Source organism: Hippichthys cyanospilos, chromosome 1, assembly GCF_059441005.1.
Source record: "Hippichthys cyanospilos isolate Australia breed blue-spotted pipefish chromosome 1, RoL_Hcya_1.0, whole genome shotgun sequence".
In the NCBI taxonomy this organism is placed as follows: domain Eukaryota; kingdom Metazoa; phylum Chordata; class Actinopteri; order Syngnathiformes; family Syngnathidae; genus Hippichthys; species Hippichthys cyanospilos.
Window position 1 is genome coordinate 18,324,321 of NC_142369.1, and position 25,950 is coordinate 18,350,270.

Here is a 25,950-nt window from a genome sequence, read left to right on the forward strand (position 1 = left end):
TTGAATGTGTGCTGTTTTTTCCATTTATACAACTTGATATGAAAAAAAACCACACCACAGGGCAGTTTTGCAGCTGTAACGGCTCAATGGTACATTCAAGTCTATTGACAGTATTGACACCTCCTATTTAGTACCAATATATGAGATACACATGATAAAGAAGCTAAACACTGCAGCTTTTGACAATATTGTGGAATGAATAAGACATTTCCCTGAGCTATGAGTTAAAAAATATCAATGTCTTAATTGAGAAAATGCCCATTTGAACACTATGCAGCAGAGTTCTGCAAAGTATCTGAATTTTTAACAGACCACTGGGCCAGGTAAAGGAGGAGGTTATCCAAACTGTATTAACCGTTTTACAACACTATAACCGTATTTGACAACAAAAATTGAGATTGTGGGTAAAAGTGGCATCTGACTGGCCACTATAAGAGATATACAGCATATGCATTGTGATATACAATAATACTTCGATAAATGTAAAATTCATCACATGACTGACAATTTAAACAATTGGAACGTTTCTGTCGCCAAAATGCAAGTGCACAATCAATGAATGGAACCTATGGTGTCTGAAATAACCACTTCTTGTTTCTATCCGTATTAATAAAGCTACAGCAGCTAAAAAAAAAAAAAAAAATCCTCTTCTTTCCTTGATGAAAATAAGGATATTTTGTATGTGCTTTCAAACATTATATCCCAATAAAACCACCAGGAGTTGTAGTTTTTCCATCTCTGGGAGTTGATTGCATGTACCTGGGTCAATTGGCAAGTGTTCTGTACAGATTTACTGGTTGGCTTAAATTTATCGAAAAAAAAAAAAAGTCTTTTGTGAAGTATTTATTCTTTGCTGCTCCTTCCACTTTAAATGTGCACAAATGTGTGTTTTGCTCAGCCACATGGTGGCAGCAAAAGGACGGACGTATATCTAGGAGAGATCTCTGGTGAAACTGTTGCTCCCTTGTAGCCACGTCCACTCCCTCAGCATCTGGTAAGCAAAACATTGAGTGACAACAATCATGTTTCTTCCGAAACGGTGGAAAGGCACCATGAAGATGAGTCCTCTACCTCCATGCTGCTTTCGGATTCCTGGATGGTGTCTTGCAGCAAAGTCTGCAGTCGACACTCAAAGGTCCTGCTCTCCTCCAACAGAGTTTCATCCCTGGCAGGATATAAAAACAAAATATTAACCATTAAAAAAATACAGAATAAGGTCAACCTGTTGTCAAAATTCTTCTGCGTATTCTTCAAAGAATTTAAAAAATTCTTTGTCAAAATTATTTTTTTCCTTAAGGAAATGCTGCCCTTGCCTGTATGACTTGAACCTATGCAGGGATCCTCCCAATGGATTTCTAGTCTACCACCTTAACCACTCAGCCATTACAACAAAGCGACACTTGCAGATGCTTCAAAGCAATGAAATCAAAGGTGTATAGCGGTTCACATTCTGAATCTGTCCTTTGCAGTCTGTCAGAAATGGGTTATCTATATGGTGTAACCATCTCTAGCTATTGCAACATCACTTCCAGTTCCCCAACATCAATTCCAGTAGCACTCGCAGAGTCATCACTATCACTATACTTGCAATTCCTCAACCGTCTGGAATTTCAGAAACACTCGAAACACGTGATCAAAAGAGCTTGGTTTTAATTAAACTATGCTTGCTAACCACTTACTGACATGTATCTATCCATCCATTTTCTAGAGCCGCTTTTCCTCACTAGGTTGGCTGGCTTGCTGGTGCCAATCCAAGCTGAACTGGTTGCCATCTAATTTGCTAACTTATTAATGTATGCATTACAAAAACAGCAATATGAATTTTAACAGACCCTTTGATCTTGACTTTGACATATAAGGCCAAAAGAGAGTTTAAGAACTTTCAAGAGAGCGTTCTTCAAATAATACAGTCGTTGCGAAGAGACAGGACAATAGGGCAGCCAAGGAGGCTTCGTTGGAGCACCACATCCAAACAGCAGCTCAGACCAAAGAGCGGACGGACACAGATGAATCAACAATGCTAATTTTATCCCTTTTGCACACTTCACTGGTTAACGTGGCAACTCAAGAACCATCCCACCGAACGTTTTATTTCTGTTAATGTTGCTTTTCCTAACAACGACTGCTTTGAAGCTCAATGCTCGCGTCAGTAGCCCGCCAATACCCTGTAATACACGCCCCGCTCGTAGGACCCCCTTAGCTGCCCAGCAACATGCCCGCCACAACCAAAACGGACCGGCCCCGGTATACTGTACATACAAATGAACGACATCCAACCCAACATGCACACGCAAACAACGCCACAACGAATAGATAAACAAGAACAAAGTGAACGCTTGCTTTTGAGCATCCTAATACGTTTATTTTACGTTTATGTAACGTCACTTCCGGTAGCCATAGTGATGGGTAACAATGGGAGCGTGTGATTAAAACCTATTTCTTAATCACACTACAACTACCTTAATTATTTGAAGTAAAGTGAAGGGAGCGGCACAGCAACAGATGATTGAAAATCTCGTACCTTGATTTCTTTTCTAAGAAATTGGAATTTAAAGTGTAAACTCTGCTTGTTATCATGTTTGGTCGACTAAAGGCTTCACTTTAGTTCGAGGGCAACTGCCGTGATCCCGACTACAACCAAGTCATGGAAAGAGGAAGGGACAACAGTACAGTTACTGTATTAAGGTTAATAATTTAAGATTTAAGTACAGTACATTTGTGTACTGCAGTAATATTTGTCTAAAATATGTAAAGTATAAATACTTTTCACTTTTAATAAAATTTAGGTACCCAAATACACATGCATGAAAATTCCGGGAAGGGCGATGCTACTTTGCGGTTTTACACTTTTCACGGTTGGTTTCGGTCCCCATTAACTGCGAAAAATGAAGAATTACTGTAGAATGTCACATCCGGTAGCCCTAGCGGTAGTTAACGACGGAATGGTTTGGTTAAAACCTGGTTTGTTTGTTTTTTATCAAACTATGGTTGATAACTTCTTAGAAGTAAAATGTGCACATTACAAAACACCAATAATGTAAATATGAATTTAAATTGTCTCCATCTCAATCTTTGCTAGAGAATATTTACAGCATTGGCCAAGAAAGAGTTTGACCCCAAATTATTCTTGTTCTTAGCAGGATTCAAACCTATGTGGAGAGACTCAAGTGACTTTCTAGTCCATCACCTTAAACACTTGGCACTTGTAGGAAACTATGCAGTATCTCAATTATGTAGCCTGCTTTCTAGCTTCACTTTACTTCTGGTAGCCTTAGTGGTGAATAGAGTGACCATACCTGAGATGGCTTTTGCTTTGGTAGACTTGTCACTTGGAATTTGACATGTGTGCATTGCAAAACAAATGAAAATGTGTATTTTAACAGACCCTTGATATCTAAGAAATCTGACATTCAAGGCAACCTGCCAAGACAAAGTATACAGTAAGAACCTTCCAATGGATGTTTTCCAAATCACTAATGTTGTTGGCAGGATTCTAACTTAACGTGGCGAGATACATGGAGTTCATTCAGTACAGTATTGTCAAGAAACCTAGTCCCCTACATGAGTAGTGAAGTGTTGGCTGACTGGTTGTAGCGATGAACTTAAAATCCATTGGAGTCTCCTCCGCCTAGCTTTGAATCCTGCTAATAACATTTAGTAGGGACATCAGAAGGTTCACATCAAACTACACTTTTGATTTTAATCCAGCTAAGGTGATCTCAGCTAAGGTAATCACTACATTATTGAACCCTAAAAGGCAGTCATTGTTGGCAGGAATCCAACCCAGACAGAGAGAACAGTTCCAGAAGGGTGCACTTTTTCCAGCCTTTTGTCCTACTGTTAGAAACTGCCAGCGCCTTGTGGTGTCATGCTTCATGACTTGGTTAATTACCTTTTTAAATTTCGCAGGGAATTGGCTTACACTGGAGGGTTTAGATTTAAGAATGTTGTTTTAGATTCCCACCTCTGGGCCAAATTGGCCGGGCAATTGGCAGGCCCTTGTTAGGTCACGAGTTTAATGGATTGACTTGATTAACTCGACTTCTTGGAAATTTAGCAGGGATTGACAGGCCTTAAACTTAGTAACTTGGATATTCTTTGAAAGTAAATGGTCAAGAGTTAAGAATGTTGCTATTGACTCCCACCTCTGGGCTTAATTGGCCAGCCTTTGTGTGTACTCACAACTGTTGTAAACCATGCCGGGTGGTCATCAGAGGAGGCACTGAAGAAGGTGTACGAGACCCATCAGGACTGCCGCTTACTGGACTTCGAACCTTACTCTATAAGAAAGTCATTGGAATTGGGCCAGTTCATTTAAGAGTCACTTTTGTGTAATAAATGATTTCACATGCAAGCGTTTCCTCACACATGCAACTCTGAGGAGATTCCACAGCTCCCTTTGGCGTTTCTCCTGCAGACCCATCAGTACTTGCTCACTCTCAGCCATCTCCTGCACCACACCTTCCACCTTTGGCAGCAGCTCCATGACACGTTGACGACAAATGCCCGTCTTACTACAAGCACAAAATCAGCACAGTGTACTATAAGTGAATCTTCAGAAGATTTGATGAGCATATTCCTTTGACGGAACACAGCAATGAAAAGCTCAATGATGACATTTGGCATCAGTCCCAATTGCTTTTCTGCCCTTTGAAAAGTAGTTATCCTAGTTCCTCTACACCAAAACTACTTCAAAATAAATGTCCGTTCATACATTAACGAGTAAATTGGAATTTAAAATGCACAGAGAAGTCATTTTTTACCGACTTAGTGCCATACACTAAACACAACCATGTTCCACTGGTGCTCATTTGGAGTTGCCGTAAGACTGCCTATTTACATTTTTAACTGTGGTGAAAAAAACGCATGGTAGATGTGTAAGAGGACAATAGCATGTGGCCTAGGAATTGTTGATGTGAAATGTCAAGTGATGATGTGATTTCATGCCATGAGAACCATGATAGGAATTGTCATTGGATTCTGTTAGAGTTTGGTAAGGAATCATTTTATAGTCCTTGAAGTAGCGTGAAAAGAGTTTGGCTCTATCCTGCCCCCAATGTAAGCTGCATCATAGTTCGGTTGTCACAGACGAGTTGTTACAATAAGGTGAAGAATTATAAATTCACTGGGGGCTTTCCACACAAAATTTTTTGACCAGCGTTTTCACAAGAAAAAAGCTCACCCAAACAAAACAAACTGCCCTGAAAAAAATCAGCTGTGCAGATGATATTGTGTGGTCATGGGTGAGTGTTTAAAACGATGGACCTGAAATCCATTGGCTCCCCCACTCATGTTCGAATCCTCCTAACAGCGTACATTGTACGCAGTTAGGAGGATTCGGCCAATGAAGAACAGCAATGTAATTTCTTATTTGCGAACACTGGCCAACACACATTTTGGATGCCAAGAAAGTTTAAACTCGTTATACAGATCTGGATGTCGCTGAATTTGAAATGACTGTTTTGTCAGGATTTGGCAATGTTGTTGTGGCCGAGTGGTTAAGGCGATGGACTTGAAACCCATTGGGGTTTCCCCTCGCAGGTTTGAATCCTGCCAACAACGGTTGTATCTTGGAGTAGACCAAAGAGATCATGTCTTTCTACAGTTTGTCGGAGAACCAGGCTTCTGAAGTAAGAACCGTGTTTTCGAACAATTCCTGACCACATTAAATTTAAACTTGATCCAGTATACTAATCTTAGAAAATGTCACCTGCCCTTTTTGCTATGTGTTGTTGTGGCCGAGTGGTTAAGGCGATGGACTTGAAATCCATTGGGGTTTCCCCTCGCAGGTTCAAATCCTGCCAACAACGGTTGTGTTTTGGAGTAAACCAAAGAGTTCATGATATTCTACAGTTTATCGGGGAACCAGGCTTCTGAAGTAAGGTCCATGTTTTCGAACAATTCCTGAGTTTTCTTTCAAATCGATCCAGTATACTGTCCTTAGAAAATGACACCCCACTGCCTGCCCGCATGTTGTTGTGGCCGAGTGGTTAAGGCGATGGACTAGAAATCCATTGGGGTTTCCCCTCGCAGGTTCGAATCCTGCCAACAACGGTTGTATTTTGGAATAGAATAAAGAGGTCATGTCATTGGAAACTTCATAAGAGAACCAAGTTTTTGAAATATCATCCATGTTTTCGACCATATCCTGACTGCCTGAAATTTAAACTCGATTTAGTATACTGTCCTTAGAAAATGTCACCTGAACTTCTAGCTTTATGTTGTTGTGGCCGAGTGGTTAAGGCGATAGACTAGAAAGCCATTGGGGTTTCCCCGCGCAGGTTCAGATCCTGCCATCAATGGTTGTAGTTTGTAGTAGACCAAAGAGATCATGTCATTCTACAGGTTGTCGGAGAACCAGGATTCTGAAGTAAGTTCTGTATTTTCGAACAATTCCTGACTGCATTCAATTTAAACTTGATCCAGTATACTGTCCTTAGAAAATGTCACCTGCACTTTTAATTGCGTGATGTTGTGGCCGAGTGTTTAAGGCGATGGACTTGAAATCCATTGGGATTTCCTCTCACAGGTTCCAGTCCTACCAACAATGGTTGTATTTTGGAGTAGAATAAAGAGGTCATGTCATTTTAACTTCGTAAGAGAAGCAAGTTTTTGAAATATCATCCATGTTTTCGACCATATCCTGACTACCTGAAATGTAAACTCGATTTATTATACTGTCTTTAGAAAATGTCACCTAAATGCTTAATGACATGTTGTTGCGGCCGAGTGGTTAAGGCGATGGACTAGAAATCCATTGGGGTTTCTCCTCGCACGTTCAAATCCTGGCAACAACAGTTGTAGTTTTGAGTAGACCAAAGAGATCATGTCATTCTACAGTTTGTGGGAGAACCAGGCTTCTGAAGTAAGGTCCGTGTTTTCGAACAATTCCTGACTGCATTCAATTTAAACTTGATCCAGTATACCGTCCTTAGAAAATGTCACCTGCACTTTTAGCTATGTGTTGTTGTGGCCGAGTGGTTAAGGCGATGGACTTGAAATCCATTGGGATTTCCCCTCGCAGGTTCAAATCCTGCCAACAACGGTTGTGTTTTGGAGTAAACCAAAGAGTTCATGATATTCTACAGTTTATCGGAAAACCAGGCTTCTGAAGTAAGGTCCGTGTTTTCGAACAATTCCTGACTGCATTCAATTTAAACTTGATCCAGTATACCGTCCTTAGAAAATGTCACCTGCACTTTTAGCTATGTGTTGTTGTGGCCGAGTGGTTAAGGAGATGGACCAGAAATCCATTGGGATTTCCCCTCGCAGGTTCATATCCTGCCAACAACGGTTGTAGTTTGTAGTAGACCAAAGAGATCATGTCATTCTAAAGTTTGTCGGAGAACCAGGCTTCTGAAGTAAGGTCTGTGTTTTCGAACAATTCCTGACTACATTAAATTTAAACTTGATCCAGTATACTGTCCTTAGAAAATGTCACCTGCACGTTTAGCTCTGTGTTGTTGTGGCCGAGTGGTTAAGGCGATGGACTTGAAATCCATTGGGGTTTCCCCTCGCAGGTTTGAATCCTGCCAACAACGGTCGTATCTTGGAGTAGACCAAAAAGATCATGTCATTCTACAGTTTGTCGGAGAACCAGGCTTCTGAAGTAAGGTCCGTGTTTTCGAACAATTCCTGACTGCATTAAATTTAAACTCGATTTAGTATACTGTTGTTAGAAAATGTCACCTGAACTTCTACCTTTATGTTGTTGTGGTTCATGTCACTCTATGATTCATAAGAGAACCAGGGTTCTGAAACAATGTCCATGTTTTTGACCAATTCCTGAGTTTTTTTTCCAACTCGATCCGGTATACTGTCCTTAGAAAATGTCCCCTGCACTCTTAGCTATGTGTTGTTGTGGCTGAGTGGTTAAGGCGAAGGACTAGAAATCCATTGGGGTTTCCCCTCGCAGGTTCAAATCCTGCCAACAACGGTTGTGTTTCGGAGGAGAATAAAGAGGTCATGTCTTTGTAAACCTCGTCAGAGAACCAAGTATTTGAAATATCATCCATGTTTTTGACCATATCCTGACTGCCCGAAATTTCAACTCGATCCAGCATACCGTCCTTAGAAAATGTCACCTGTACCATTAACTATATGTTGTTGTGGCCGAGTGGTTAAGGCGCTAAACAAGAAATTCGATGAGGTTTCCCCTTGCAGGTTCGAATCCTGCCATCAATGGTTGTATTTTGGAGAAGACCAAAAAGTTCAGGTCATTCTTAAGAGAACCAGGTTTCTAAAAAGATGTCCATGTTTTTGACCAATTCCTGAGTGTTCTTTCAACTCGATCCGGTATACTGTCCTTAGAAAATGTCACCTGCACTTTTAGCTACATGTTGTTGTTGCTGAGTGGTTAAGGCGATGGACTTGAAATCCATTGGGGTTTCCCCTTCCAAGTTCGATTCCTGCCAAAACGGTTGTATTTTGGAGTAGAATAAAGAGGTCATGTCATTGTAAACTTCACAAGAGAACCAAGTTTTTGAAATATCATCCATGTTTTTGACCATATCCTGACTGCCGGAAATTTCAACTCGATCCAGTATACTTTCCTTAGGAAATGTCACCTGTACCGTTAATTATATGTTGTTGTGGCCGAGTGGTTAAGGCGATGGACAAGAAATTCATTGGGGTTTCCCCTCGCAGCTTCAAAGCCTGCCGTCAACCGTTGTGTTTTGGAGAAGACCAAAAAGTTCAGGTCATTCTACGGTTCATAAGAGAACCAGGTTTCTGAAAAATTGTCCATGTTTTTGACCAATTCCTGTTTTGTTTCAACTCGATCCGGTATACTGTCCTTAGAAAATGTCACCTGAAAGCTTAATGACATGTTGTTGTGGCCGAGTGGTTAAGGCGATGGACTAGAAATCCATTGGGGTTTCCCCTCGTAGGTCGGAATCCTGCCAACAACGGTTGTATTACGGAGTAGAACAATGAGGGCATGTCATTGTAAACCTCGCAAGAGAACCAAGTTTTTTAAAAATCGTCCATGTTTTTGACCATATCCTGACTCCCCTAAATTTCAACTCGATCCAGTATACCGTCCATAGAAAATGTCACCTGCACTTTTAGCTACGTGTTGTTGTGGCCAAGTGGTTAAGGCGATGGACTTGAAATCCATTGGGGTTTCCCCTCGCTGTTTCAAATCCTGCCGACATCGGTTGTGTTTCGGAGTAGAGTTTATGTCATTGTAAACTTCATAAGAGAACTAAATTCTTGAAATACTCCCCAGGTTTTTGACCATATCTTGACTGCGTTAAATTTAAACTCCATCTAGTATACTTAGAAAATGTCACCTAAATGTATGTCGTTTTGGCCGAGTGGTTAAGGCGATGGACTAGAAATCCTTTGGGAATTCTCCGCTCAGGTTAAGTCCTGCCAACAACGATTGTTTTTTGGAGTAGAATAAAGAGGTCATGTCATTTTAAACTTCATTAAGAATCAAGTTTTTGAAATATCGTCCATGTTTTTGACCATTCCTGAGTGGTTTGTATTTCAACTCAACCTAGTATCCTGCCCTTATAAAATATCACCTGAACATTTAAAGATATCTTGATGTGGCCGAATGGTCAAGGCGACGGACAATGCTCCGTTAGATATGCTCACCTTTTTTCTAATAGATGTTTCAGCAACGTGCTTTTGTATTGGATCAATAGGTATATTAGTACCTGAGGTGTGTGTAGAAGTCTCGAAGCTTCCTCTCATAGAACTGCACCGCCTGAACCACAAGACGCAGGATCTCCTGACCATCCCCAGAACAACGTTGCTCTGGGCACCCGGTAGTAGCCAGGAAAAAGTAGAGAAAATAAGTAGAGAAATACTAAAAAGAGAAAATGTGCATAAATAATGTAAACCTTTGGGTTTCTCTCTCAGCTTGCGTAGCATTTCCATGGCCTTCCCTTCACTGAAAGGGGAACGGCTCAAATTTACAATGCAGTTGTTCGTAATTGTTGTAAAACAGCTGTGTTGTGACTTACAGTGTGTCCAGGGCCTCTCCACTCCTCCACGGCTGACGCTGAACGTCCAGAATGTCTTGTTGCAGGTGCATCATTTCCTCCTCCAGTTCACTCACTTTGGGCTGTACACACACAGCAAAGCATGGGTCACTTGAGAGCAAGTACACACATGTGCAGGCACACAAAGACAAACGCGCACACACTTATGTACCTGACCACAGCAGCTGGCAGTCTGCTCCATTTCCCTCCACACTCCCAGCAGTTTTTCTGAAGCTAGAGACAGAAATTGATTCTGTTGAATCCAGGAATAAAACAGTATGGACTATGTAGTCACAAAGTGCAAAGTGCAAACGGCATAATATAGACTATCGTCATGAAAAAATGCAAACAGCCTCCACAGTTTTCAACAGGAAGGTCTCCAAATGTTTATGCTATAATGTTATTGATCCATGAAAAGCCTGTCTTTTTGTTCAGTTTTTATTTCTTCTCATTTAAAACACAAAGAAAATACTATTTTTTTTAAACAAATTCATCCAGAAAAGCTAAATTAGATAAGCGGTGTCAGGCAAAGTGACAGAGAAACCATTTCTGATCCTCCAAAAGAAATGTGTTTGAGTTAGGGAAGAAAAAGTGTTTCTTGTTTGATCTGGGAAGTCAACTCCCTGTTAAATTAGTACAGTTAAAAACTCTTTGTAAGGAAGATGATAGAATACGGAAAACAAATCGTTGTTGGCAGGATTCGAACCTGCGCGGGGAAACCCCAATGGATTTCTAGTCCATCACCTTAACCACTCGGCCACAACAACACAAAAATCTGCACAACTGGCGTTTCTCAGGACCTCCGCTCAGAATGACAACTGGATTTCCTGTCCATTTTTTTTACTACTCGGGATCCTGTTGAGAATTGCTAAGTAAGTGCTAGGAATTGGTTAAGGAATCTTTTTAAAGTCCTTTCCATGGAAGGGAAGTATGAGGATGAGAAATCCCATATCCCCATAATGAAACTGTTAGAACTTTGTTTGAAAACATTAGGAATTGGTCAGAAACTGTTAGGACTTAGTCAGAAACTGCTAGGACCCTTTCATAAAATGTTTAGGAACTGTTAGGACTTGGTTAGGAACTGTAAGAACTTTGTTAGGACCGGTTAGGCATTGTTAGGAACTGTTAGGACTTTGTTAGGAACTGTTAGAAACCGGACAGGAACTATTACGACTTTGTTAGGAACTGTTGGGACTTCAGTGAATACTTGCGAGTGTTTTTGATCAGTGAAGGTGGCGTTCTTGTTTGGGTTTGTTCGAGTTTGTAAATGTTCGCCAAACAATTGCCAGACTTTTAGCAAATGTCTGCCTGTACTTTTCATGTTGCTAAGTAATTTTGAACATTTTAAAATCTCTTTGCAATTTGAAAAATCAGTAAATGTCTTGAATAACCTTGAAAAATCCATGTGAATGTGCATATTGTTACCCTCACCAACAGTTGAAAATATCCAGTGAGATTGGGGCTTTCAGTAAAATGTACCTCGGGGGGAAAAGCAACACATCTTCCACCACACAGTTGATATATTTTCAGGACTTCCTGGCCATCACATGACATTAACTAAATCACTGGGTGCCCAGTTTTAGGCTATTAATATAACTGCCTCAAAAAACAAAACAAAACAAAACAAAAAACCTCCCGTCTATCATCCGTTGTGAAATTTGTCTCTTGATTGATATACAGAGCAGAGCAGGCCTGTGAGAAATGACCTCTTTTGCTCTCAGCAATAGGGTTTGGATTACTGTACTGTGGTTGTGCTACCTTATGGGAACGTTTATATTTACAGTTTTACTGTACTTTCCACCATTTGATAAACACTAAATATGCAGATCTGAAGGAAAAACCATTTCAGGAGAAACCATTTATGCACCAACGTATTAAGTTTAGAAACAACATTCTGATCGTGGTGTGATCAATGTTTTAAACAGCACAACATTTAAAGTCATTTCAGTGAAACACGAGTTAAAACTGTACCAATCCCAGTGGCGGTCTGCTCCTGGTATTTGTCCATGTCTATGTGAAGGCTGGTGGTGAAGAAGTCCAGCTTGGCTATGAGTCTCTGGTGCATGGACACCATCTCATTCTTCTGCTTGGACAGGGATGAGTTGTGTCTCAGCAAGCTCATGCTGGAAGAAAATTATTGACTGTTAAACAAAATTCACAAATGTGTTTGTGTGTTTCTTACATGGCTGCTTTCTGTCCCTGCTGCAGCCTCTGCCAATCCTCCTTCAAGGAACGAATGGTGTGCCACGCCTGGCCACAAGTCCTCCTCAGAGGACTGTAAGGCAGAGAGTGCTTTGGGTCCTTTTCTGGAAAAAAAACAAAACATTATAATTATTTTACTATTTATAACTAATATAAAATATGTTTTAAGTCTATTTGTGATATATTTTAAACAAAGATAAAGTATGATAATAAGCCATTGTCTAATGTAAAACACAGTTGGTCTATTTTGGATGCATTCTACATAAAAATATAATAAGATAATTAATAATATTTTCAATTGTTCGCATGATTGGAACCGTGCGGGGAGGTAAGTAAAACCATAATAAATATGTAAACACATAAGCAATACAGTATTTAAAAATCGTATGAAAAAATGTCAAACAATAATAAATAAAATGTTGGGTGCCATATACAGGCATAACTTAATAAAATTCTGAAAAAGATTGAAACAAAAAAAATGGTTTTATATTGACCTTGCTAAATTTACAGTAGCTACAACATATGCATTTTGCTAATGATATAGAGGTTTCAAACATGGAAATGTATAGGTACTCTATAATGAGTATCGTGGATGATACATTTTTGTACATTTCCCCATTTAAGTAAGTAGGTAGGGGTATGTGAAAACTGAAAACTAGATGAATATTTAAACTGCATAATGTTTCAATGTTTGCATTTTCAAGTACAGTCTTAGAATAATATATAATGTACGTTTTAGTAATAAAACATCTGCTTCCTTTGAGTGAACACATATCCAATATATAAATGATGGTCATTATGATGGTACTAAGATTTTTTTTAAGGTGGCACATGCTTGAAAACGTTCCACACTAAGAACAAACTAACATTTAATTCCAATATAAGGATGAGAAAGACCTTGAGGACTCACGGATAAAACAGATGTTTTCCGGAAGAGAGCGGGGTGTCAACGGAGGCTCATAACTACAAGATGAGCGATCAAAAAGAAAAACGAGAGGGAAGTCTGTCCGTCGACCATCAATCTCCTGCACATATGAGACATGATGCATCATCACACAGGTCCATTGACAATTCTGTCATGACAGCATGTTGTGATATGAGCTGTTCTGGTTACGGAGTAATCGATGGCACATTGCTTGGCCAGCCCGTGAGGCTCCAAGGCCAGACCAGCCTCCAGTAGCAACTCCTGCTTGGCTGCAGGGATGCTAGTGTCCTCTTCTATTCTCTTCTGCAGCTCGGCCACCGTCTCGTCATCTGCCACTGCGTACCTCAAGATCTTGGCCGTGGTCATGTTCAAAACCTGCACCATCTGCAAGGAATAAATCCATGAATGGAACTGAAACAAGTGAGTGAACCTCTAAAAGTTCACAAGTTTCTACACCAGTTTATCCATACTACAGTACTTAATTAATTCGCCAAGCAATACATCATGAACACACACACATATACACAACATTTGGTTGACTCTCACTTTGAGCTGCAGAATAAGCTCCAGCTGGGAGAAGCAGTTGCTGGGGGTGGCATCCGGCTCTTTGCCCCTTTCTTGCGGTGACCATTTGAGCATCAGCCGCAGCCACTTCTCCAGTTTCTCTGCTAGAAGACTGTCAAATACATGGAAAACATGAGGTGTGAGACACACATCACTGGTATATGGGTCATCAAATAGTGCAGGGCGATAATGAAGTGACGCAATACACGGGTTGCAATACGACATTCCGTTTCCAATATATCACGTATCGGTTTTGAAATTTTTGTAATATTTAATTTTTTTTAAATCAATCTGCTCTGCAGTGGCTTTCCTATCATGTTTTTTTGTCATATGAATCATGTTTTATATGTAAATCATTTGAAGCGCTTCAAAAACACCACATTAAATGATACAACACATTACCTTTCAGGTGAGGTCATGTTCCAGAGCAAAAGTGGTGGCAGAAGAGAAAAGCAAATGTTTTATTTCGTGCTGTTTATATGCTAAGTAATATAGTAATATAGTAATATAGCATATATATTATTATATATATTCATATATAATATGAAGAAAAAACTGTACAGAACCGAATGTATCTCGAGGTTTTACTGTATTTGACTATAACAATGGATTTCTCCTTGGTGTTTTGTGGTATTTTTTCACCAACGCAAGAGACGTCACAGATCAGTTTCATTTCTGGTTGAGGAGCAAAAATGGCAGAAAAAGAAGAGTATGAAGTGGTGCGCAATAAGAGGCACGTGTGGCACAGTGCTACCACTTTATTCCTGCCACACCAGTGCCATCTGAAAGAGTATTCTCAACTGTTGGGGAAATATTACATTGTTAATATGCCATTGATTATTTTTACAATCATTGCCCAATAAATCGCAATACGTACCGTACCACACCTTTGCTGTATCGCAATATATAGCAATACACTTTTAAGACACAATACCCAGCACTAGTCACCAACCTTTTTGAAACTCATGGGGAATGATTAATGTGATTGGATTACCAGTTTGATACATACTTCAGAAAAAAACCCTACTACATAGAGACTGTATAGTGTTAAATTGTTCACTATTTCAGTGTGTTCTATTTCTATTTTTTTTTTTTTTTAAGGCAGGGGTGTAAGACTGCACAGTGATGTCTTTTGGCTCAAGAATTGGTTGCCACTGCTCTAGTCTTGTCTTTAATTGGCACGTCTACACGGGCGCAGCTCACCTGTTGAGGTTATTGGGTTGAGGAAGCTGTTTGGAGTAGCGGACCACCCCGGAGAGATCTTCGTATACAACAATGTCACTGTCTTGTTTCAATCGAAGTTTATTGTGCCTAGGAATAATGGAAGAAAGCCGCTGGATATCAACATATTTTCATAAGCAAAAAAAATGTTTTTTGCAGTGCAAATGAGAAACACAACAACACAGAGATTTTAATACTTCTGGCAATGTTAACAAAGATAATTAGGAAATCAAGATGGACTGACTTAGGGTAAAATATTTTGCTGTTTTATTATGAGAACTTTTTTGTATTGCAAAGAAGAACTACAAAAACAAAGATTTTAATCATTTCTGACAGTATTATTAAAAATAACAACGAATATTGCGTTATGTAGGGGTATATTAATAATCTAAGGTCAAATAAAGCACAGAGTAAGTATGCAGGACTGGGACTGTCAGTGTGAAACAATAGGCGGTATTTTTCCTTTTTACAACCCAAACATAGGTTATACATCTTTCAGCATATCAGTGAAGGACAGGAGGCATTGAATTTGGCATGGCCCACATCCTCCAATTCTTTATGCTGGGGTCTTTGGTTTATTTACCTCACATAACTGAGGCAAAGGTTGAGAAATCTCTGGAAAATTGTCTAATGACATGAGCCTCGACTGACTGTAAGGTGAAGGAAAAAAAGGAACTCAACAAGGAAGTTCAGACTCTACCAGAGAACAGGTTGCCAGGTTGGCAAAAAAGGCCGAAATCCTGTGATGCACTCAAACACTAACGTCCCAAAGCTCCAGTAGTCCACAGCAACTGTGTACTTTTTCCTCTCAATCAGCTCAGGAGCCTGAAGGATGAGAATGACGTAGACGTTCAGCAGGAAGAAAAAACATGATGTCACAATTAAAATATGTCTGACATACCAGGTACTGTAGCGTTCCGACAAAAGAAGTGCAAAGGCTGCTTTGGTCCAGCTCCTTAGCATAGCCAAGGTCTATGATCTTGTGAATCAACTGAATCAGGAGGAAAAAAACTGGTTTAAGTGTAAGTGCAACCACATTTATATGAATACAGTGTCAGGTTTGCTTGCTGTACTTTTTTTTTTTTTTTTAGAATACTTTTGTTTTAGTTGTCTCTTCCTGTCATGTCTATTCTCCTTCCTGTCTTGCTCCCATGTGCTTCACCTGTGTCCAATTGTCTCCATTTCCCTTTCAATATCCTGGTCTGTCTCGTCACGTGTACGTTGACTGCTCATGTTTAGTTATTCTCACGGGAATTCAGAACTTGCTTGGTCATTCGTGGAATTGTTTGCCCTATTTGGGCTACCTTTTCGAAATTGAGATTTGGATTTTTGGGACTAAATCTATTCGCATCACAGATGGTCCTGGAACAACAATTAGACCTTGAGATATTGTTTTTTTTTGGTTCAGCATATTAAATTCATTTTCATATTAGGAAATAATGTAAATATATTTCATTTGTGCCAGATGTTGATAATGAAACATCAACATTTCTTTGCAACTAATATTTAAATATTCACCATTACTCAATCCTGCATTTGAGAGAAAAAAAAATAGACTCCAATACTAATACCACTCCAATACCACTTTAGACCCTTGGCAGTCGTGCAAAGATATTTTAAGGCAAACAGATAAAAACACTTATGTTTATGAAATGTTTGGAAAACCTGTATTTAATAGGTCAATAATATAAGCTGTTAGTATAAATAAATGTTATAAAAGAAGGGAAACCCATGCCAAGTTTAGAAACCATTTTTCATGTGTTTCCGAATTTATAAATTCAATCACAAATCCACAAAGGTAATGAATTAAGCATCAGTAATTAATGCAGGCAAGTATTCTACGACAAGGACTTGCACAATGTACTTTCAAGTTCGAGTACCTGTTCTTCATCAGAGAGGAGTAGTATTAAGAGCACAACTAATACTAATGTTTCGGGGTAGTTAATTGTCTTGTAAGCAATATGTATCGAACTAATTATGAGGGGCACTAAAGTTTATGTTTCTTTTGTAAAAGGATCCACAGTCCCTCAGAGTACCACATTTGGTCAATTGAACTTAAACTTAAAATATGGACATTATATGTGTCACTATAGCAATTTGAAAAAAAATAAAATAAAAGGTATACTTTAAGTGATACACAGTACACACAAAAAACTCCCAAGACTGGGATGGTGCCAAGAGGCATATGGGCAACCTCAGAACTGTATTAACAAGAAATAATCAAGTTCAATTTTGAGCCGTAAAGTTGTAAACCAAGTTTACAAATGGCCACTCATATTTGAACTGCATTAGATAACACTCTACTAGATGGAAGGATGGATCATTATGTAACCTTAAAAAAGAGGTCCAGGGCCTACAAGTCCAAGGATAAATTGCAGGATTTGTTTTTCCGTCATAAAGTCATACTAAGGCTTATTGTGGAAAGCCTGTAAAAACAAAAAGCCAGAAAAAAGTCATAGGGCCAAGTGTGACCTTATCTTTGTGGTTTGAGTGCATTTGTCATGGGCGAGGAGGGTGTTAGAACTCACCCGCTTCTCTCCCTGCTGTAGCACAATGTTTTCAGGTTTCAAATCACGGTGGATGATCCGCTTTTTGTGGAGGTAGGTCAGAGCGGAGGCTAAGGGAATGAAAAAGAAAACAAAATGGGACCAATATAACAAGGTACGCCGCCAAATACAACTTTCATCTGAGGAACGTCCACAAAACTAAATAACTAACAATTGGACTTAGATTTTTATCTGCCTTTTTTGGGTTACAGAAAATTGGTTGCAGGGCTATGAGTTCCCCAAAATCTGCTTGCTAAGTACATGTCAGGAAAACCGATGTTTTTATTTTCCACTCTATCTATCTATCTATCTATCTATCTATCTATCTATCTATCTATCTATCTATCTATCTATCTATCTATCTATCTCTCTCTCTCTCTCTCTCTCTCTCTCTCTCTCTCTCTCTCTCTATATATATATATATATATATATATATATATATATATATATATATATATATATATATATATATATATATATATATATATATTTATATATTTATATATTTATATATATATATATATTTGGCACTAGAAAACGGGTCCATAAATTCTAACAAGAAAGTCGATTCATTCTACCTGCATTGGTGTGTGAGTGTGTGTGTTATGATATAAGTGAGCAACACCATATGTGCCTTGTGTCAAAAGTGTATAGACAAAGAGAGCCCATGTTCAGTGTTCAGTTCGTATGTTACGAAAGCAAGCGCCGTCGTCCTACGGCTGACGTACTGTATGCTTGGACGATGGCTGTGTATGAGCTGTCGCCATGGTGACTAAGCGTTTGAGGTTTAGGGTCAGTGATGACATCATCATACAGGCTAAATGAGCCCGTTTTCAAAGGAAGGGAAGCTAATCGTCCTGCCAGCTCACTGGGACGCATAATTAACCCAACAATGGTTCCACTTTCACCAAAGTCACAAAGAGGCTGCTGGTGATACTCACAAATGTCGCACAACAGAATCAAAACGGAGCCCTCGCGCATTCCACAGCAGTTCTCCAAGAGGTTCAGATACTGCGGAAGGAAGACACACAAGCAAGAGTAATGCCCATGTCATATGAATCTGTCTTCCTCATGATTTAGAGCATGTCCTCATTTCATCGCCATTGGAGATTTTTCCATCCATTAAGAACATTGCGTTCACTCACAGGCTCAAATTCTAAGAACACAAAGCCAATGATGGACTTAAAAGTTGTTGATTTTGGTTTTGTGTAGAGAAAGAAAAAAGTGGTAAATCAGCAAAGGATTTATTTTATCTTTTTAACGATAAACACCACAATCACACTACTGCTGGAAACCTGAGCAAAAGGATAGACAGAACCGCCATTTGTCTACAATGTGTTTTTGCTTTTATTGGCTTCGTGGTTCATGATTGGTATTTTGTTTTGTCTGGTCTTAATATTCTACATGTCCTCGGGGTACATACTCATTGGTTTCAGATTAAAAAAATAAAAATAAAAAACCCTCAGAATTTGCTGACTCCAAAACTCAAATACGTTTTAGTGGAAAAAGTGCGCACACTAAAGATACAATGCTGAATACGATTAGAGTCAATATCCCTGTTAAATGCCTTTGAGCTTTTCTATTCCATTTCATAAACAATGTATTAAGTAGATTTTATGCTTTTATGAAAAAGCTGGTTCAGGTCACACACATTTTTTTTTTCATAAAGTAATTGCAAACAGACAAATTAGCTTACTGGCTGGGTTAGGCAATTTCAGAAATAAGATTGGACATTTTTGACTATTTTTTACATTTATTCAGCATTTGGAAAACCTTTGCTAACAACATGATTGTTAGAAAGCTGACTAACCAAACAAAGCAACCCTCAAATGTTTCTGCCTCTATTGAAAAAAGACATTTCTGGACAAAATATCACAGACAACACCAGAGGTTTTCTAAATTGTTTCTCCATCATGACAGTAGAAAAAACAATTACAAGGACACAATCAGAATATTCAATAGTACCGGTAAATAGATTGTATGTTGTCCAAATTGTTTTTAGCTAGGTTGTACTGGACACTGGAAGGTTTGGATTCCAGGTCATTTAACCATTTATTACAAATCCTTTAATTAGAGTAGTTAGTGATAAGGACAGGCCAAAATCACTTACATTAATTGCCACATGATGAGGAGAGCTTGGACCAAGGAGGAGACGGAGGATACGGAAGGGGAAAAGTAGAAAGTCTTTACAAACAAAACTCCAATGTAACCACATCTTGAATAAACTTAAGTCGGGAACGTATTATGTAGAAAGAGACGACTCAGATTCAGAAACAAAATTTGGAAGCGAAAGTTTGAGAGCTTAGTGTGACCTCGACAATATGTCACCAAGAACATAGAGCTTAAGTAGTACCAGACAACAATCCTATATGGCAAAAGAAAACAGATTAGAGAACCATAGCAACTGGACAAAAATTGATACATTCGGGAATAAACCAGTTACAATCAGCAAATAAAGGAACATATATGGCAAAGGTAATAAACACATTAAAATGATACTGACACTTTAGTGCATTAAGCAGCAGTCACGTTTCTCTTTACCTTTCTCAAATCTCCTCCTTGGCAGTATTCCATGGCCAGCAGCGGCAGGTCGTTGGTAGCCACAAGTTTTTGCATTCCCTCAGGAACCTCCCTCGCTGCCACCACGTTGACATGATCCAACCTGAGAGCATTTAGAAAAAAGGCGTATACATTTTTTCTATATTTTAAAGTGTTTGGTAATGGACAAGAACAAATTGTAGAGTATGGAATCAGTGCATACCAAAGCACTGTACAGAAGCTTTAATTAGGCGAATCACCCCTATTTACCACAACAAGTAATCACACAAAACATTTCATATGAGGCATGCTTGCCCCCAAGCTTCTTTATTATGATATTAGACACGCAACAACTCCCTTGTGAGTAACCACTTGGCAACAATATGGAGGTAAACGCCCTTTTAATGGGAAGAATCTTATAGTGTAGCTACAGTTCCGGGTGTGGCTGCGCTCAAAAGGACTTTTGAGGATGGTGTATTTGCAAAAAGATCAGGTCATTACTGACCTACTGGGATGTCATTTCAATTGACAGCAAGAGCCAAAATGGCCACCGTTGGATAAGGCTAAAACCAGGTAGATTTTGCTGCTTAATTCATATGTCAGAATCTCTCATTTACACACATGGGGCTGCATGGAACACTATTGTCAAGATAAAATTTAGATAGATTTCCCTTTAAAAGCCACAAAGGTTTGGAACATGGTAATCAGTGAGTGACAGTGCCATTAGCAGGAGACGCTGCAACAATAAGACGCAGGCAGACATGTTCCTTTATCAAATGACTGAAAACTTTAAACAAACTTGAGGGTTTGATAAAGTCTATTGTTCCATTGACTAGTTCTAGTTCCCAATGTTTGATGTGGTTACGTTGGATACTTCTGTGTCCTGTCTGTTCCTGCGTGCAAATCTTCCTCTTGACGTGACAATCTCAACCCTTGACCTACACCTCATGAAGACACTTGTGGTGTGATTATATAATAGCCTGCCCTGACGATGTTTGTCACAGCCTGTGTGCACGAGTCAGGAGGTCTGTGGTAGTCTGAGAACAACACACTTGTTAAATTCACATATTTTGATGGGCCCAATTTAAATTGACACTCACACATAAGTCTTGACGTCAATCTTGCAAAAAAAATAAAAATAAATCCCTCCCACCAAACACACACGAGAGGACGTGATGAAACCAAAGTGGAGCACAGTGAAGAGGTGGCACTTAAGTGCATCAGAAATAACAACATAAAGTCCACAAATGACCACACACCTCCGCACGAACGTCTTATTATTAAATTTCCAGTGCCATTCTTACTATTTCAGGAAGAAGGGTTTGTGTTGAGAAAAACAGAGATGGGGGTGGATCTCTCAAATGTCAAACACATGTTATGGAATGCATTGCAGTGAGTCAGAAAAACTGAAGTGTTTTTTTTTTTTTTAAATTAGACACTGCTCAAAGTAATAAAAAAAAAACAAAGACATTGAATGCTAAAAATAAATGGAAAATTCCCTTGTTTCTTCACCTGAGTCAGGACAAGTTTGTACAACTAAGCTAACGATGCTGAAAATAGGGAAATCAATTTCAAATAGCTGAAATGAAAATAAGATATTATAAATGGATAAAATGTTTAGAAACTTTCCATTAAAGAAGACAAAAAAAACTGTAAGCTTGTCCTTCAGATGGGTTAAACAAAATCTGCACTTTTTGGCAAGTCACATCAGCTTTGTGTTTACAGAAACAAAAAAAACATGGCGCCTCAGTTATGTTAAGGGATCAGGCACAGAGTGTCTTGAATATGTGCATTGTACAATGACATTGCAAGACCATTAAGGAATCCTAAAGTGAAATAAGCTGCTCAGTGCTCACTGCCAAAAAAACTTTTGACTAGATGCATTTCATGAGTCCTTCAGGAGATAAAGATCCAAAACAAGCACCTACAAATCCCCTAGAAAGAAAATGGTCCATTATACAGGATGGATAAGAACTTAACTTTGGATGTTTCTGAAGGCCTTTTCAAAATTAAAGTTGAACTGTGATGGACAGAGGCAAGCCAAAATGTTTTAAGTAAGGGTACAGAAAATTGAGAAATTTGGAATGAGATGTGTGCTGCAGTATATAGTGGCAGCAACCTAAGCTTCGCTAACATCACAATAAAACAATAATTATAGATCTAACGGCACTTCCATGAGCCCCAGATGAGCTGGTGGTTCAAGACAATGAGAGGTTCCTCAAAAAAGAAACTTCAAATTGTAAAATGCCACTATGTTGAAGTTTACTGTCAAACTGTACATGACATTGGGTCGTGAAAAAGCCATATGCGTAACTGGCTTTAAGTTCTCTTTCTTAATGCTAATGCATAAAAGGAAATGCCATTGACGGGCTAACAAATAGCATACCAACAGATAGGCAACAAGAAACTTGACAATTTGATAAAAAAAAAAAAAAAAAAAAAAAAAAAACAGGCATATATTCTTTACCCTCTGCAAAAATACTTCATATTACTCAAGCTAACTGAGCCACTCACAGTAATAGTAAAACTCTTCGTTTGTATCAGCATGCCTGTATTACACTGACATTGAGTCAGAGTAGACCACGTTCTGCTCCTTCATTATCGAGAAGGCTGATCGGAGTTGTGGCCATAAGGAAGTCAGTGCCTGTCGTGGCGGCAATCCTTGAACCCGAAAGGGATGCTGTCAAGCTGAAGATGGTCCAACATCCGGCATCTCAGGAGGGGAAAGCACATCGACACTGTGTACAGTGGAGATGGGGCGCAGCCGAACTCAAGTTAGGACGTCGTGAACCGGTGGACCCAATACTTCAAGACCTCCTCAATTCCACCAACACGTCTTTCTCTGAGGAAGAAGAGTATTGAAATTCCGATGGGCTCTCCCATCTCTGGGGCTGAAGTCATCGAGGTGGTCAAAAAACTCCTTGGTGGAAAGGCCCCGGGGGTGGATGAGATCTACCCAGAGTTCCCAAAGGCTCTGGATGTTGTAAGGCTGTCCTGGCTGACATGCCACGCATGGGCATCGGTGAGAGCACCTCGGGATTGACAGACTGGGGTGGTGGTCTTCTTTTCAACTCTTGATAATCGTAATAACGATAGTAAATGGTAACATTCTCCCCAAATACATTTCTTATGGAGGGTAGCTGACACCCTTGACTAATGCTTCCTTAATTTAAGCCAAATGAACACTGTAGTGATAACTGTGACCAACTGTGTCACAACTGTGACAGCACAGGTATTACCTACACGCAATTCAAACTAAGGAATGGCAATCAATCTTTCATATGATACCATCCATATTTACATAGACAATGCACGCGATATTCTGTTGGCCTTGAAAGATGAGTGAAAATGCTAAATATACTGGCCCTCTAGAAGTTTTCCAATAACGCTTGGCACTAAAAGAGTAAAAGAAGGGGGACCGGAAGGTATGTTCCAACAATAGAGAGCTCACATTCCTCAGCCTATTCAATGATGCTGGAGAGGAGGGTCTGTCAGGAGGTCAAACCTCAGATTTAGGAGCACCAGTGTGGTTTTCATCCTGGCTGTGGAACAGTGGACCAGCTCTATACCCTCGGCAGGATCCTTGAGGGTGCATGGGAGTTCACCCATCCAGTCTACATGCGTTTTGTGGACTTGGAGAAGGAGTTCTACCATGTCCCTCGGGGAGCTCTGTGAGAGTTGCTTTGGGGGTTTGGTCCCTGTATCACCGATATCATAGTTTGGTCCGCATTGCCGGCAGTAAGTCAAAGCCGTTTCCAGTGGAGGTTGGACTCCACCAAGGCTGCCCTTAGTCACCGATTCTGTTCAGTACCTTTATGGACAGAATCTCTAGGCGCAGCCGAAGCATTGAGGGGGTCTGGTTTGTGAGTCTTAGCATTGCATTTCTGCAATTTGCGAATGAGACTGGAACTGGACAAAGTTGTCGGTGGAGAGGGAAGTCTGGGCTTCTCTGCTGAGGCTGATGCTCCTGCAACCCGACCCCGGATAAGCGGAAGATAAGATGAATGGATGCATGATGCGGGAAGAGGCCAAATTTTATTCAATTATGATGTCATAATTTTTTATAAAGTACAATAATAATATGTACTATTTCCCTGATTAAAACAGATTAGGTTTTCTGTTGAGCAACTGACCTTTTCATGATCTGTATCTCCAGACACCATCTTTCTTTGTTTCGCTCACTCAGTTCCTGGCGGCATTGTTTTATTGCAATCTGCTCCTCCGTATCCTTTAAACACAAAAAAATAATAAAAATATCAAAGAATAAAAGGCATGACAGCTGCAAAAAACAAAAAGGCTAACCTTTTAAAACAGATTTCAATAAATTATTATTAATAGCATGAGATGAAAGTAGAAATGATTTAGAGGTAATTTGTTCATTGAAAATTACATATGAAGATTGCCATGCAGTGTACAATCAGTCAAAGTGAAGAGCCGCACAAGTGAACATATCTCATTCCCTGTTTCTCATAGCGTCATCATGCTCAAACCGCTGCCCGTAACTTGACCTGCCTCCTTATAATAACTCGCAGCTCGTCATCCATACGGGAAAAAGGAAGTTTAATCATCAGCGGCGCCCTCTTCAGGTACTCAATGTTCTGTTTCCACCAGGCCCTTTTCTTTTTTTCTTTTTTTTTTGAAATTTTGGTAAGTGACCAGTTCCACCGCTTTCATTTCATTGAGATTACATAACAACCAACTGCCAACAGGTTTATTGATTGGCTTTGGATGATTAAGAATGACGTATACAAAATCTCAATAGTAGAGGTTTTCATCTCGAATAAAAAGGATTCACCTTTTGTAAAAATTGTATACGGTACCAGGCAAAGGTTTAGAAACACCTACATAAAATGAAAGTTATTAACTCTTGATAATTCACAGCTATGAAGAGAACGTATACTTCAGGTTATAAGTCAGGCATTACAAACTGATTCCTCGAGAGCCATATCCTGCCTGTTTTCAAGCAGGATCATTAACAGGCTTTGACAGAGCTTGACGAGCTGATCATTTAAATCAGGTATGTTGCAAGAACTTAACTGTGAAAACAGGCTCTCGTGTAACTCGAGTTCTCTACCCCTTTCAAAAAGCGTCATCTATATAAGCTAACTGAAAAAATACCAAGATATGGTATGGCAAGTACGTGAGTATTATTCTCCAAATCAACTATCTTTGAAATGATAAAAGGAAACGACACAAAATTATCAAGTGTTTCCCAACTTGATTGATACTGTATGTCTCATTTTATAAAGATAATAGTTAACAAAGCTCTAGCAAATATCTGCCGTTAGAAAGATAATGAGATTGTAATTGAAATTCACTAAAGGCGTCTGGCTATATTTTGAAATCATCAGTAATTGAAAGTAGTCATTTTAAATCATTATTATTTGTCACACATTTCCAGCAAAACAAGCTGTACTACAGTACCCTTTTCCCCCCTTTTTTTGTAGAGAGCTATTTGTTGGTCTGTTTTATAAATATTTACATTACAAACCATACAAATTGTTTAGAATATAAAACCCTCTTATCGTGTGGCGTGCTCAACATAAAGTATACACACCTGCGGGTGACTAACACAAACGAAGCACCGTCATAAAGAAGGGAAGAGGAAGGTCCGTTAAGAGCGTGCTGCTCATACTTCCATACATCCCATAATGCTCTCATCCTCTGACTAGGAGTGATGTCACTAAGCTGATTTCTATCACAATGTACTTACTAACTAGTCATGAAAAACAAGGCCCCTTTCTTTTTTTTATGCTCATCGGCTGTGAAGAAAAAGGTTTTCTTGTAAGCAGAGAACCTTGAGCACCAGGACAATGCCAGGAAATTCCTGTTTTAGACTTTATATACTAATTGACTGCTCAATGTGCTAAAATTATGCCTGGCAAATAAACTTGCCTATTCTTAAAGCTTAAATTTTTGAAAGGGTATATACACATTTGCTGGCTATGGCGTCAAGTCTTCT

General features: G+C 39.3%; 1 protein-coding gene and 10 non-coding genes across 13 annotated transcripts in view; 9 read left to right on the forward strand and 2 right to left on the reverse strand.

Annotated features, from left to right (window-relative positions):
* Positions 1–5: 5 nt before the first annotated feature.
* ikbkb (inhibitor of nuclear factor kappa B kinase subunit beta) overlaps positions 6–25,950 on the reverse strand; it is a 33,472-nt gene continuing 7,527 nt past the window's right edge. The window contains exons 3-22 of one of the 3 annotated variants that reach the window (XM_088415574.1): positions 24,122–24,216; positions 19,992–20,112; positions 18,392–18,461; positions 17,433–17,521; positions 15,806–15,895; positions 15,605–15,729; positions 14,887–14,994; positions 13,666–13,795; positions 13,309–13,503; positions 13,105–13,219; positions 12,175–12,298; positions 11,964–12,115; positions 10,165–10,226; positions 9,975–10,075; positions 9,852–9,901; positions 9,666–9,765; positions 4,367–4,514; positions 4,183–4,280; positions 1,072–1,165; positions 6–988 (exon numbers count right to left, since the gene is read on the reverse strand). In XM_088415574.1, coding sequence (XP_088271700.1) covers positions 932–988; positions 1,072–1,165; positions 4,183–4,280; positions 4,367–4,514; positions 9,666–9,765; positions 9,852–9,901; positions 9,975–10,075; positions 10,165–10,226; positions 11,964–12,115; positions 12,175–12,298; positions 13,105–13,219; positions 13,309–13,503; positions 13,666–13,795; positions 14,887–14,994; positions 15,605–15,729; positions 15,806–15,895; positions 17,433–17,521; positions 18,392–18,461; positions 19,992–20,112; positions 24,122–24,216 — 2,124 coding nt within the window. In that variant the 3' untranslated portion in view covers positions 6–931. Of the gene's footprint in view, positions 992–1,071; positions 1,166–4,182; positions 4,281–4,366; positions 4,515–9,665; positions 9,766–9,851; positions 9,902–9,974; positions 10,076–10,164; positions 10,227–11,963; positions 12,116–12,174; positions 12,299–13,104; positions 13,220–13,308; positions 13,504–13,665; positions 13,796–14,886; positions 14,995–15,604; positions 15,730–15,805; positions 15,896–17,432; positions 17,522–18,391; positions 18,462–19,560; positions 19,586–19,991; positions 20,113–24,121; positions 24,217–25,950 lie in introns of those variants that run through there. The other 2 variants (XM_088414797.1, XM_088416353.1) reach the window with 2 other exon arrangements.
* trnas-uga (transfer RNA serine (anticodon UGA)) lies at positions 5,481–5,562 on the forward strand. The gene has a single exon. It is a non-coding gene; the product is annotated as a tRNA-Ser (tRNA).
* trnas-uga (transfer RNA serine (anticodon UGA)) lies at positions 5,729–5,810 on the forward strand. Its single transcript has one exon. It is a non-coding gene; the product is annotated as a tRNA-Ser (tRNA).
* Positions 5,973–6,054, forward strand: trnas-aga (transfer RNA serine (anticodon AGA)). Its single transcript has one exon. It is a non-coding gene; the product is annotated as a tRNA-Ser (tRNA).
* trnas-uga (transfer RNA serine (anticodon UGA)) lies at positions 6,964–7,045 on the forward strand. Its single transcript has one exon. It is a non-coding gene; the product is annotated as a tRNA-Ser (tRNA).
* On the forward strand, positions 7,212–7,293 carry trnas-aga (transfer RNA serine (anticodon AGA)). Its single transcript has one exon. It is a non-coding gene; the product is annotated as a tRNA-Ser (tRNA).
* On the forward strand, positions 7,460–7,541 carry trnas-uga (transfer RNA serine (anticodon UGA)). Its single transcript has one exon. It is a non-coding gene; the product is annotated as a tRNA-Ser (tRNA).
* On the forward strand, positions 7,855–7,936 carry trnas-aga (transfer RNA serine (anticodon AGA)). The gene has a single exon. It is a non-coding gene; the product is annotated as a tRNA-Ser (tRNA).
* On the forward strand, positions 8,828–8,909 carry trnas-aga (transfer RNA serine (anticodon AGA)). The gene has a single exon. It is a non-coding gene; the product is annotated as a tRNA-Ser (tRNA).
* trnas-uga (transfer RNA serine (anticodon UGA)) lies at positions 9,076–9,157 on the forward strand. Its single transcript has one exon. It is a non-coding gene; the product is annotated as a tRNA-Ser (tRNA).
* trnas-aga (transfer RNA serine (anticodon AGA)) lies at positions 10,678–10,759 on the reverse strand. The gene has a single exon. It is a non-coding gene; the product is annotated as a tRNA-Ser (tRNA).